The sequence below is a fragment of the Betta splendens genome, chromosome 9, assembly GCF_900634795.4.
Source record: "Betta splendens chromosome 9, fBetSpl5.4, whole genome shotgun sequence".
In the NCBI taxonomy this organism is placed as follows: domain Eukaryota; kingdom Metazoa; phylum Chordata; class Actinopteri; order Anabantiformes; family Osphronemidae; genus Betta; species Betta splendens.
The window spans coordinates 18,634,782-18,647,924 of NC_040889.2; the positions used below are offsets into that span (position 1 = coordinate 18,634,782).

At 44.2% G+C, this 13,143-nt stretch overlaps 1 protein-coding gene across 11 annotated transcripts in view; it reads left to right on the forward strand.

Annotated features, from left to right (window-relative positions):
* Positions 1 to 4,572: 4,572 nt before the first annotated feature.
* The window catches only part of trpm3 (transient receptor potential cation channel, subfamily M, member 3), a 97,453-nt gene continuing 88,882 nt past the window's right edge, over positions 4,573 to 13,143 (forward strand). For 2 of the 11 annotated variants that reach the window (XM_029160657.3, XM_029160661.3), the window contains exon 1: positions 8,239 to 8,904. In XM_029160657.3, the coding sequence (XP_029016490.1) occupies positions 8,701 to 8,904 (204 nt within the window). In that variant the 5' untranslated portion in view covers positions 8,239 to 8,700. Of the gene's footprint in view, positions 4,636 to 5,927; positions 6,084 to 6,192; positions 6,255 to 6,618; positions 6,700 to 8,231; positions 8,905 to 13,143 lie in introns of those variants that run through there. The other 9 variants (XM_029160656.3, XM_029160654.2, XM_029160658.2 and 6 more) reach the window with 9 other exon arrangements.

Consider the following 13,143-nt stretch of genomic DNA (forward strand, 5'->3'; position numbering starts at 1 on the left):
TGATTGCCACCTCATCGTGTGAACCCATTGTCTCCGCCGCTCCGCCCGCGTTGCTTCCCTGATTTCGAGCGGTCGCTCGTGGTGTGTTTTTACGCGGCGCCCGCACGCGGCTGCGTGATGGAGCGGTGTGGAAATGAACGAGGCCGCCGATCGGCACCGGTGTGTACCTGATGTGACAGGCCGCGATTGGATGAGCCACTCCATAATCCCGCTGGCGCATTGGCGGAGACGGGCCGTGACAGGAGAGGGGACGGAGGAGGAGGAGGACAAACGAGGTTATGGCGGTGCGGAGGGGGGAGGGGGGCAAAGTTCGGAACTGGAGGAAATTTAAAAACTGAAGGGTGAGATTTGTTGGAGGTGGATGCAAGGGAGACGCCATATCACGCTCACGTCTCCAGGCAATGATGAAGCGTCTCAGGGCCCTAAAGTGATCAGCATCTCGACAGGGGCCACTCACTCCGGTCCCATAAGACAGCTCCTCCCCTGTGTTGCTGTGGCATCCAAGCGATCTCTTCATTTATTCATAGCACAGCTCTAAACTAAATTAGCACTCGTTAGCCACCCACTGTTTACTTTTCTTTATTTGCTATCATTACCGCTGCCCTGTGTGTGTGTGTGTGTGTGTGTGTGTGTGTGTGTGTGTGTGTGTGTGTGTGTGTGTGTGTGCCTGCACACTCGGGGGTAGGGGGTCATAGCAGCCTCACCTAGCAACCCTGGCATGATGAGATGCTCAAAGGGTCTGGATCACTGGGGGTGACACACACACACTGAGTCTCCCACCCTGCAGCCCCTCAGAATAACTGTGACTCAGGTGCTTTCGTGGATGACGTTCCACCTGCCAGATGCTCATTAGGCTGCAGCCAGATCTGCGCCGACAGATCCTCCCTAACGCCCTGATCCGCGGGGCCCTGACAGCTTATCACGGGAACCAAGGTGCCCGTTGATCAGGGCGAACGAGGGACGCGTTCGCCTCATCTTCAACATCCTGGAAGCATGCTTCCTCAGGGCCGTGAGGCGGGAGATGTTTTACGTAGCGGTTCAAGACGAGACCTGCGCCGCGTCCTCGCCGTGATCGCCTCCTCTGGCTGAAACGCGGGCAGAGCTGGTCGGGGTCACGCGCCTGCAGACTCGGAGGAGGGGCTGGATGGCCCATGGGCCTCGTCGCGGCGTCTCACCTGAACCCACAGGTGTGTCTTAACAGAGACTGATACCCACGGGCTCCACGCCTCGCCCACCTGTGGCTCCTGACTCCTGCATCCAGCCATCCGCTCTCCACTGCGCTCCATCACCCTCCAGTCTTTTAGCCTTTGTCTTCCCTCATCTGTTGGTGAAACCGCCCACCTTTACGCCGTCCTGTGTTCAAGTAGAGCGAGGACCTTTGGCCTGGGAGAATTCCCACAGGAGCGTCAGCAACTTCGACAGTGGTAAGATATTGGCTTTTTGCATTGAACAAAGCTATAAAATGCAACAGACACCCCTCTGTTATGACTTTATATGTGTACTGAAGGTCTGATGAAGTCATGGCTGACAAAACAAGGCTTTTGGGGTCGTTTCTTGTGGAGTTTCTGACTTGTTTGGTGACTTTGTGTGAGTGAGGCATGGTTCCTGCTGCTTGTGGGCTAAATAAATGATAGGCGTCTCCACCACATTCCCTCTCTTTCTTGCGTTGCCCCTCCATCTGTTGGCCGTTGGACGCTGAAGCGGCCATATGCTCTCTATGTATAAATCATCTAGAGTAGGCTGCTCCCTGTTAGTCTGATAAAACATGGATTTAGCACATTTCTCCGGGGCGAGCCTTCGAGGGATTCCCCGTCCCCTGAAAAGATGCCGATCCCTCAGATCTCACCGTGGGCTTTCGTCCGACCTCCTCCGACCCGAGACCGCATTGATTAATCGTCCTGTTGTCTCTCAGATGCAGGATCCCACCAAAATTCACTGCCTCGCTGATAACTGAGCTCAGTTGCAAAAGGTCTTTCTTCCGGCACCACGGCCTGAGCGGACAGATGTGGTGGCTGCGATGTGGGTCCCTTTGTGTGTGTGTGTGTGTGTGTGTGTGTGTGTGTGCGCGCGCGCGCGCGCGTGTGCGTTTTATGTTTGCGCCTCATCTGTGAGCAGATCTGTGGCTTGAGCGCAAACGAGCCGTCCCCCGTTAGCGCGCGCGCGCGCGCGTGGCTCTAAAGTGGAGCCAGCAGCAGTGATTCACAGGAGCCCACACGTTCCCCGAACACACGATGATTACAGATATATCACTTAGCGAGCATACGGGACACGTCACGTCACTCTGACCGACTGCCAGCTCGTCAGCGTGACACGCTTCCACGGACATTTCGGCTGGTGTCAAATTGACAGTCAGCAGCGCCACGGCAGCCCACGCGCGCCCTCGCCAGACGCTGCACGTGGAGGAGTTTCAGCGGCGGCGCGGACGCGTTCGGTGACGCTTCTCCGCGGGCTGCGTTCGCCTTTTGGCTCGTCTGCCGCCACAGACGACGGCGACAGACGCTCTCCCCGCTGAATTACACGCAGCCGCCGAACGACTCAAACAACAACAAAGAAAAAAGCTCCGGAGCTCATGCTATTTCGTCGCCAGCTCCACTGCTTTGTGAAGTTTTCGTTTTCCTGCAGGACGATCAGAAATGATCACTCCTTGTTCAAAATTCAGCTCGGCTGTTGATTTTGTAAATCTGTTCCTCTGTGAGCCAGTAAAATCCCACCTGGGTGTCGTCTGTAAATATTTACCTGTGACACAAACCTGAATTTATGAATATAATCCTAAAATCTATCAAACAGAAACACACATATTGCCAGTGAAAGCTGTGGTTGAATTATTGATGGCATCTGGCTGCTTAAAAATGCATCCCCAACCTTTCTGTCGCACAGAGAGAGGAAGTGGTAATTAAGTTATGAGAGGAGACAGAGGCTAATTATCACTGAGGTAAACACACCAGCTCCAATGCTGTTCTGGTGGTAAACTTCATTCTTATTTCTAACACATTCTGCAGGTGTATGAATTGCAAACGTGCGGCCACATCTCTAATCAATGGTCTAAATTTTCATCACCAGATTAATCTGTTTTGATTTTCAGGCAGGAAAAGGGGGATGGAAATGAAAGGAGATGAGAAAAGGGAGCGATGTCTTTCCTCTTTGCATAAATATAGAGTAAGGGCCCCGGGATGCCTGATTGTGAAAAGATAAAATGCAGATGGAGGGATAATTCAAGTCAAACACTTATTGGAAACCGTTTTATGTTTGATCCTGAATTCATTAAACTACTTTTCTAATTTCCTACATTGATTTTCTCATTTGAGTGTGCTGGTGGCAAGATGTCAGAGCAGAATTAATACAAAAATGATTGGGCTTTGGGTGCAGGCGAGAAGAAGGGAAAGCGGCTGCAGCGCAAAAAGGCAGGCAACAGTTCAGCTCAGCCGAAGTTTAACAGGCTGCCACGAAACTCAGGACGTTAATGGTCACGAGTTTCAGGGACGCAGCCACGACAGGCGGGAGCTCGGCGGCGTCACAGGCTGCTGCACCTGCTGATTATTGGGAGTGAGTGTGCCCTGGATGGATAATCTCAGTCTCCAAACTTGAGTCCTGTAGGAGCTTTGGTTCAAGAATGGAAGAAAACACGCTACAGCACAATTACAAAACAAATAGTTTCAATGTCTCTATTAATATGTAATTACTTTGTCTTGTAAACATTTAAATATTTGATGTACGTGTATCATTACAAATCGGGCTATCTGATCTGAGAGGGTACTGTACATGTATTGATGATAAAAGTGTTCTTTAAAAACATTATTTGGGGTTTCTTAAGGAAACACATTGTTAGTTTCCAAGCTTTGACAGTTGCCTCCTCCTGTTATGTTTGTGCACTAATTGGAAACATCAAAAAAGCATATTTGTGGGTAACATAAAATAACTTTCAAAGATTCCAACCGCAAGCCTTTGGAGAAGTGAAACTCATCCTTTGTATTGTTCAGCTTATGCAGGTTTAGACGTGTAAACTACATTTTCAAATCCTGTTGTTAATGAGCGGGTTTTAACAGCTGTAAACAATCTAAAACCCCTTAAAAATGTGTCAACCACATATTTCACAGCACATTGTTGCTCATCTACTTGATCCCATTAAAAAAGCAAAGCATTTGATGCAGTGACTATAAAAATAGCCGTAGGAAAACACAAGGAATCAAATGGACCCGGTGGTAGAAAGGATGGAGAGTTTAGTCTGAAGCTATGTTTCGCTGCCATATTCTGTGTGAAAGTTTTCCACACATTGCATCATGCTCCATGTGAAGGCTGTAGAATTACCAGATCCTTTGTAAAACACTAATCCATTACAGTTTGGGTCAAGCTTCAAACATCATTCTAAGAAAAAAAAACTTTTATGAAATCAAAATTAGACTTCAAAAAAACATGATGCCATAGCCAGTAAACAGCCTACAAAGCAGACTGTACAGAGAGACTTGAAGAATAGGGCAATTAAAAAGCACTTGTGCATGATGAATGAATCGGCTCGTGCTGTTATCAAGAACAAGGGATATTTTCTTACTTTTGTCTTTCTGATTTGTGCTCCAGGGGAAAATGACGAGGAAATCTCACACCAGAAGAGCTCTGACTCCACTGTGCACAGAGATGAAGGTAAACACGCAGTCAGGTCCCTGTGGTTCTCCGACAGAACCCACAGATAGAGGCGGAAATAACAGGGCACTTACAGAATGGGCATCAACTATACAGTATATTGTTATATAAATGGCTATGTAGAATAGAACTGCATACACTACAGTATAATATGAAACCTGAATCAAAACACAAACTGGTGTTCAGCAGCTCAGTTTGTTCATTTGAATGTGAATGTGAAATAGAATAGAAATTTTATTTAATGTGTTTGTTTTGTGGTGGCAGCCTTTGTCGCTGTCATGTTTCGCTACGAAGCATTTCAATAATGTCATAATGTCTGTGGGGAAGAGACGCACCATCAACAAACCTCATGACAGTAATGATAACTAGCATTTGTTTTGGATATTGAATCTAGATTTGTTGTCATTTTCCGTGGCCTTGCTTTGCTCTTTTCTTTCCTTTTTCCAGTAACTTGTCTGAGCCGCAGTTTGACACGCTCCACGACCCCAGAGAAAATGTGTTAATCAGACAGCCAATTAAACGGGAGTTACATGTTTAATGAAATGACCTGCAATTCAGTTGGAGCAAGCAGCTGCTCGGTACACGGCAGTGTCACAATAACTGAAAGCCCGCTACAGTAGATGCCTTCATCTTTCTTCCACCAAGACTTACTGTGCTTTTGCTTTGTTCTAAGAATTTGCTTCTGGAAACTACGTGGTTGTCTTTGATTGAGAAAAAAAATATGTTGTTTTGTATCAGTAACTGAGATAAGATGGTTTCCAATTAGTATTCATGAGACTGAAACCATGAATATTCATGCAGTGATTAGTTGAGTCTCTGACACTAGTGTGAGGGAATGTGTGTTTTCATAGATGCAAAAGTGTGAAATAGTCCGTGAGTGCACATGGCGCCACATGGGAGGATTGTAATGAATCACTGAAGATGCAACATCTAAGTTTTCGGGTTGTAACCATGGAAACCACTCAACCCTGTGTAGGTGGGTCTTTTGATGTTAAACAAGGGGGGTGGGGTGCTGGGGGACAGGAGGGAGCTAGATGTCAGCTCCTACTCTACAACATGTCAGGCTTCCTCAAAGCCTGCGGGGTGAAACCCACAACACGTTTACCCACGGAAATCCTGCACGAACACGTGACCACCTGGATGAAGTAGCCTAAAACGCCGTAATAGTGATGATGTAATGAACGTGCACGTGGGCTAAAAACAAGACTGTAGAAGTAAAAGATTCTTTATAAAGCGTTTATCTATTCTATTCTATTCTATTCTATTCTATTCTATTCTATTCTATTCTATTCTATGTGGACTCGGGCCTGCGCTGAAGTTCGTGTGTGTTTGGTAGCAGCCGTTGACCAGTCTGACCAACTGACGGACTTCACGTTAACGTACTGTGATGATCCGTTACCGGTGTCGGTTCTTTCGGACAGAGGATGTTTGGCATAATCCTCTCTGATGTAAGACACCGGTGAATTCAGTTGCTAGGTCACTTTTATTTGTTAGAAACGTTACGTTAGTCAGTCTAAGACGTAACTTGACGTTAATTTGATTTTGGTTTATTTTTAGATTATTGTTACGGTCTCGCCTGCCGCCATTTAATATAACCGTGTAGCGACGTTACTAAAATGGTGAGTGCTGTTGATTATTTCACTTTAGTTTGCACGTACTAAGTAACTTTACTAAGTACTAAGTCTGCTAGCAACCGTTAATTGCTGTTAATTGCTAACCGACGTCAACAGAACGTCAACCGTTAAATTTTTAATAACATTATTGAAATCACTATAATTAAACTTTGTACACATGACGAACGGCACGTACAAATGACAGAATCCGACGTTGCTGTTAATTAATCACGTTCTGCTTTATTGTTACCGGTGAAACCTCGTTCTTAATTGCAGGATGTTGTTTTTCCGTAACAAGCCTCTGTCTGTCTGATGAGTAATGTTACAGTAGATGTAGACACACTTTACAATGTACTTGTTTATCATTCAGAATCATAAGATTCAACCGTTTGATCCGGACCCCGTTGCGGAGTGTTGGGGACAGTGGACGGACTCGAAGGCTAGATGTGAGGTAATGTTACTTTACTGTTCCCAGATGGAAGCAGCATCTCTGCAAAAAAAAAAAAAAAAAGTCTGCTGTTAAGTCCACGTCCATTGCTACTGAGGTAGGCATGAGTATTTTGTATGTATCCAGAACAGTGGCTGTGTATGGCTTGTTGAACCTGCATACCTTTAACTTAGCACTCATTTGCTTAATGAGTACACGCCACATCACACCATTTACATTACAGGTAAAAATGCCAAACAGCCTAACGAGACCGCTTTAATTGACTGTATTCGACTCTAATTGACCGGCAGGTTTGGAGTTGTCTTCTTTTTATTAGGCTGATGGCTGATAGGATTTATCACACTGGTCATTATGGCAGCATGCACTCTGACATTTGTGTTTAGCAGATCAAAGCAGCACAATTATCATCAGTCACGCAGCACAGCAGTGAGCACTGACTTCTGTGCTTCCGTGTCTGATCTGAACCTGTGATCACGCCTTTTTTCTCCCACCGTCTCTCGGTCTTCCCCTGGCGCTGCTTTCCCGCTGTCACTTCTTCCCTCATCCTGTCCACATCCTTCGGGGAGTTTCTGTCTTGCTTTTTTTAACTTTCTGACTCACTCCGTCGTACCGTCTCGCTCACACACACACGTGCACACGTGAATACACACTGTAGTGTACTTGTGGGTAGTTGCAGTGAACTGGGGTAGTAGTGATGTCCCCGGTGTTCAGACGATGTCATCTCTCTTAACTCTGTCCCTCTGTGTCTCTGTATCTCCCACTCTGTCTTTTTGATTTGTTCTAGTTCTTCTTGTCACAGAACGCCGACTAAAATGAAGTTAAATGCATTCTACGCGATCATATTGCAAAGCAGCAACGTGGTAATTAGTGTTTTCTTGCCTACTGTAACTGAAGGAATCCGCAGCGTTGAATGCCATTTATCTGAAGACCCTCAGAACCGAGAGGCTGGAGGAAAAAAAATCAGGTCAAAACAAAACACAGAGCATCCCACCTCTAAGATTTGTTTGCCGTTACTCCGCTCATCAGAGGCTCACGAGCGTTAACTCAAGAACTGTGATCCGTGTGCATCAAAGAGGAAGGGGGGGGGGGAGAAGAGGAGGTGGGAAAGACACAGCCCCTGTGAGATGAAGAGGGTGAGATTGTGAATGAATGCTCGTGGAGGACGAGGAAAGGGAAGAAATGGAGCTGTGAGTATTCAAAGCACAGCGTTGACGGTGAGAGAGTGACTTACTGAACAGGGTGTCTGTCTCTGAGCTTCTCACTCAGCTTAAAGCAGCTCTGCTCAGTAACCCTGTACCCCAGAGACGCTCCCTTGTCTCTTTTGTTTTCCTCGTCTGGTAGCCGCTTCCTGTGATAGCTTCACCTGTCTTGTTGTCAACTGCTCCTTGTCCCTGCTTTGTGGTGTATTTTATCCCCGTGCTGAAGCCCCTTTCACCTGGATCTGAGTATCATACCCTCCAACCCTCCCCTCCTCTCTCTCTCTCCCTCCCTCCCTCCCTCTCAGTTTCCCTCGCCTTGTTTCCCTGTTTCTCTCTCTCTCTCTCTCTCTCTCTCTCTCTCTGTGAAGAGGGAAAACGGCATCAACGGCCAAGCCACAGTAACAGTGCATGCAACAGGGTGCAGACAGCACCTTCTGCTTCACCACGTCGCCTCTCGTCTGCACCACCTGACTCTCAGCCCTCCCAGGGGAAGGCTGCAGGGAAGAAAAGAAGAAAACAGGAGTACAGCTGAGCAGGTTGAGGATCTACTGCCCCACTGCATTTTATCAAGCCATCAGAAGAGAGCATGTAAAAGAAAAGAAGTCTGGAGAGAGAGAGAGAGAGAGAGAGAGAGAGAGAGAGAGAGAGAGAGGGAGAGAGAGAGAGAGATCAGCCTGTTCAATAGGCACCAGAGTTAAGGATGAAGTGAAGATGCCACCTGTGGCACTAGTTTGATAAAGAACACCCTCCTCAACTCTGCGGCTGCCCTACATCCTCCAGTTCTTCTACCACATACTTAACACCAATGGCTTCAAAGAAGAAGTGGGCCGAGCGGCGGGAGCTGCGAAGGGAGCGGCCCTTCTCCACCCGGGATGATTCATCTGTTGCGTCTGGGACATCTGGACCAGGACGTCCCACCACCAGGGGGCGTTTCTCAGAGTCGTGGAAGAGGCTCAGCTCCAGAGGGGGGTCCACCAAGAGGGGGGCGCTCAACTCTCAGCAGCCACCGGTAAGATGTTTGGAGGACGCGCAGGGCCCTCTCTACGTGTTGCCCCAAAGATTAATCGGTGACCTGGTGCCTGCTGGGAGAAAAATGGGACAGGAAAGCCTGGAGTCAAGATAGCTCTTCGCCTGGGAGGGAGTTAAGCGTTGGTGAGGGATTAGGGGTACATGTGGTAGAGAAACCGAGAAGACTAACTAGGTGGTAAATTTAGACGTCATCCCTGTTTGTATACGTCTATGTATACGTATAGTCTATTCTCTTTGTGTTGCCTCTTGCTAACGTTTAACATTTTGTTCTAACTGAAAGCCTCTGGCATGACCTGAAATAAGATGCTGCTTTTGTTTCTATGCAGCTGCTTTTAGCTGTACATTAGTACAGAAGTCATCCATGATTTGTTACCTTGGAAACCATATGTTGTAGTCTGAATGCAGTATTATGTTTATACTCAGGGTTGATATATATTTCTAATATAGCTTTACAACTTATATTACTTATATATATTACTTATTGCTTTTCAGTATATAGCATGTTCTCATCATCCACCTTTTGATATAATGGTAGTTAATTGTTACTGATCACCTTCTGGAGCAATATCCCAGCACTGCTGGGGATCATGATGTGTGTGGGTTTTGTATATAATTAGTGAATTGACCAAAAAATACCTCATGTTGTTAAATTCCCTTAGCACCATGTGGATGATTAATGAAAAACAACAACAGAGTATACCTGTAGCATTCTATAGTGACTCAGGATATTAAGTGACTTACCTTGTGTGATTCCAGATGAGGGGAATGTGTGCCAATTGCAAATGATTCATCTTGTTTAAGGCAACTGAAGATTGTGTGGCATTATAGTCCAGCAGATAATGAGTCATTGAAATATTCTATTTCTGTTACAGCGTTTGTAAAACCTCCACAGTGAATGTGTGTTTGCTGGTGCCTTCTGATTCCAGTTCTATGTGTTGGCTGAAAGAGAAACGCTTGCAAAACATATGAGTAACAATAAATAGAAGTAACAATACAAAGACACTGTACGTTTATTAAAATCTACTACAGTATATTAAGGTTTCAGATTCAACAATTTTGTGTCAAGAACCTAAGATACATAAATCTGAATGAATCTACCTAACCTGGTGTCTTGTTTTGATAGTTCTTATAGTAGTGATCATACATTTATTTAGTATAAATCTCATGAATCTGGAGTCCCATCCGACTCTATTTTTAAAATGTAGAACTTCACTGATGTAGATCGAGGTCATGGACCATCACAGTTAGCCAGTCTGTAGGGTGATATTTGGCGGTGATGTCTGAGCTGGGATATGTGTGGGAGATAGAGATATACTGTACATGCTTGGACTTTTAAAATCCAGTTATTCAGTTTTGCCCCAGTAACCAGTGGGACTTTATTCTCTATTTCACACATTTTTTGATATGCAAAATCTCACAGTAACTGTCTTCGATGCAGCATTTTCTGAGCTCAGTGAGATATTGTTTTACTGAATGCTTAAATATAAAGATGAATATATTATTTACTGACTGACATTATATGTTTTAATTATAGAACAAGTGTGTGTGCTTTTGTTTGTGCGCACACAGAAGGCAGCCTTGGTCCTCCTGAGATTTGTGTTGCTTGGATGTGAAGAGAGTGATACTATCACAACACCACTGCTAGTTTCAGATCGTTAGACCTTTTGAAACATTAGTTATTTGCTAGGGCAACGTGTATGTGTGTGTGTGTGTGTGTGTAAATCCTGGGTGTGATTGACAGAACATGTGAGACAAGGTGAGGGATAGAAATTGACCAAAGAAGCAAGAAGGATGGAGAATTACTCCACAGGCGCTTTGAGAATCCAATACTACTGCAGAGTGAAAGACTGGGAGAATTAGAGGCCAAGACAGATAAGAGTGATAGGGAAGGAGAATTCAACACTGTGCATTTAAGCTCATCTTTAAATCCTCTGTGGAAAATCTTTGTACCGTTGGTGATGAATCTATTTCTGCACACATGCATCCGTATTCCGAGATTTTAAACAGGCTGTTAAATCCATGTTTCATAATTTTTGCAGCTTTTGATAAAATTGCCAATGTTGATTAAAAAAGATGACCAGTTAGCACTGAGCAAAGACAGAGACTGAGTAAAACACAAACTGAAATTTGCTGTTCTACGTTGCTACATTCATCCTTTTAAACAGCAAAGAGAAAACTGTGAGGAAGCAGTGAATGTCATAGTGGGAGACAGCAGAACTAAATATGTGTTAGGTTGCGGAAAACACATCACAAAATGATGACAGTCAGGGCATAACCAAACCAATTGTATTATTCTGGTACAGTTGCTCAGAATTATTGCCAGAGAAGTGTTGCATCATATAATTTATACAGTATGTATAATATTACATATGTATAATACGAAGATTATAGAAATTGAAACCAGTATTTAAAAAGATTTATGGTTGAGTGGGGTGGAAAGGCAAAAGCAAAATATAACAAGGTGCAAAGGACACAACTTTACAAATTAATTATTATAAAGCAAGCTAATTAAAGGTTGAAGGGAACAGAAGTTGCTAATGTTTTACTTACTGTTTTTTGACCTGACCGTTTAAGTTTTTTCTGATAATCTTTGATTTGTCCCCATTGCACAGTTAAAACAAAGAAAGTACCCTTGCCATTCCAATACCAGCACATAGTCCCCTCCTGAGCCCTTTAATTTGAATCCATTTAATGTTTATTTGATGCCTTCAAATCAAATGTTTTGAAATGTTATTGTAGTTATAAATTGCTGTATGGTTGCAAACAGGATTAGGGTGACAGCGGATGAAAACATAGAGCAGAATGACCCAACGTGCAGCATGTGTCTCTGTTTGTGTCAGTTTTCTTCTTCTTTTTTTGTCTTTTGAATGCCCTGCAGTTCATCCAGCCATCTGTAGACCTTCTGCTCAACGCTGCTAGAGAAATCCCATATTCCTTTAACAGCAAGATAAAAATGTTTCGTCCTTTCAAATGGCATGTGAGGCCTGCATGTGTGTGAACTACGTCTAGTGTTTTATCAGCACTCTCCTCGGAGAATATGACAATTTGAAACAGGAAACATGGTTGTGTCAAAGCCTCAGAGCTTTCACACCATCACCCTGATGCTTTTTGGCTGTAATGAGGCTCATCTCATGTCACAGTGGGACCACAGCAGTTTTAAAAGCAGACATTTTGCCCGTTGGATCATCGTTTGCCACAGAGATTGACTTCAAATGCTCCCATAGTACATTTATTTCCCTTCTCTGTGGTCTTTAGGCACATTGATTTGGCTCATTCCGTGTTTCCTGAGAATTGCTCATGTTAGAAGCAAAAAAATAAATAAAAGAAAGTCTTGCAGGCATACTGTATGCCATCAAAATTCCTGCACTGTAGTATTAGCACACTGCTGTAAGTTTCAGTCCGTTGCTATTGTGGCTCTGATAGTATCATATATACTGTAGCATCAATTGTATTTGATTTGACACACTTTTTTCTCTGTATTCATGCAGTAACGCTAAGTGCATATTTTAGATACGTGAGTGAGTTGGTTTGCTACTATTAGCTGCTCACCTTACTTTAGGTGTTGCTGCAGCAATAATTCTCTGTTAATTGCATTGTTGCAAAACTAAACTACTCTAACAAGAGCCACTAAAATCTGCCATCCTTTGTATCACAGGCGTAAAGTGTAACTTGAGTCTGATGTGTAGATGTACAGGGGGTTCTTTTGCCTTCTACCTATCTATGAGCTTGACGCCATAAACAGACATGTAGCCAATAAACTGTTGAGGGAGGTTGGAAATGAAGAAGACCATCTCAGGCCCACCTCTTCTTTTCTTGCTTGTTTATTCCCTCAATAAAATCTGATCATAATCCCATATTCAAATTTATGTATCACATTAATTTACATTTTACAGCCTGGGTTTGTCAGATCCTTTGGTGAGCATAATAATTGTTTTATTAAGTCAGATATGAAAAGTCTTTAGGCAATTGGTAAACAAGGTAGAAATTAACTACTTGCTCTGCTCTGCTTTGTCTGATGTCATCCCCACATCCCTGTTAGCGCCTTTCACCTGGACATCTTTGACTGCATTTGTCACATAAATACAATGATAGACAAGGCTTGTTTTAAAGTCAAGTTCATGTTTCTTCTTAAAAAATACTGTTCAAATTCATTACATATTAGCACAACGAGCTCTGACCTACAGTATAATCTTGCTTATTTTGCTTATTAAAGATTATT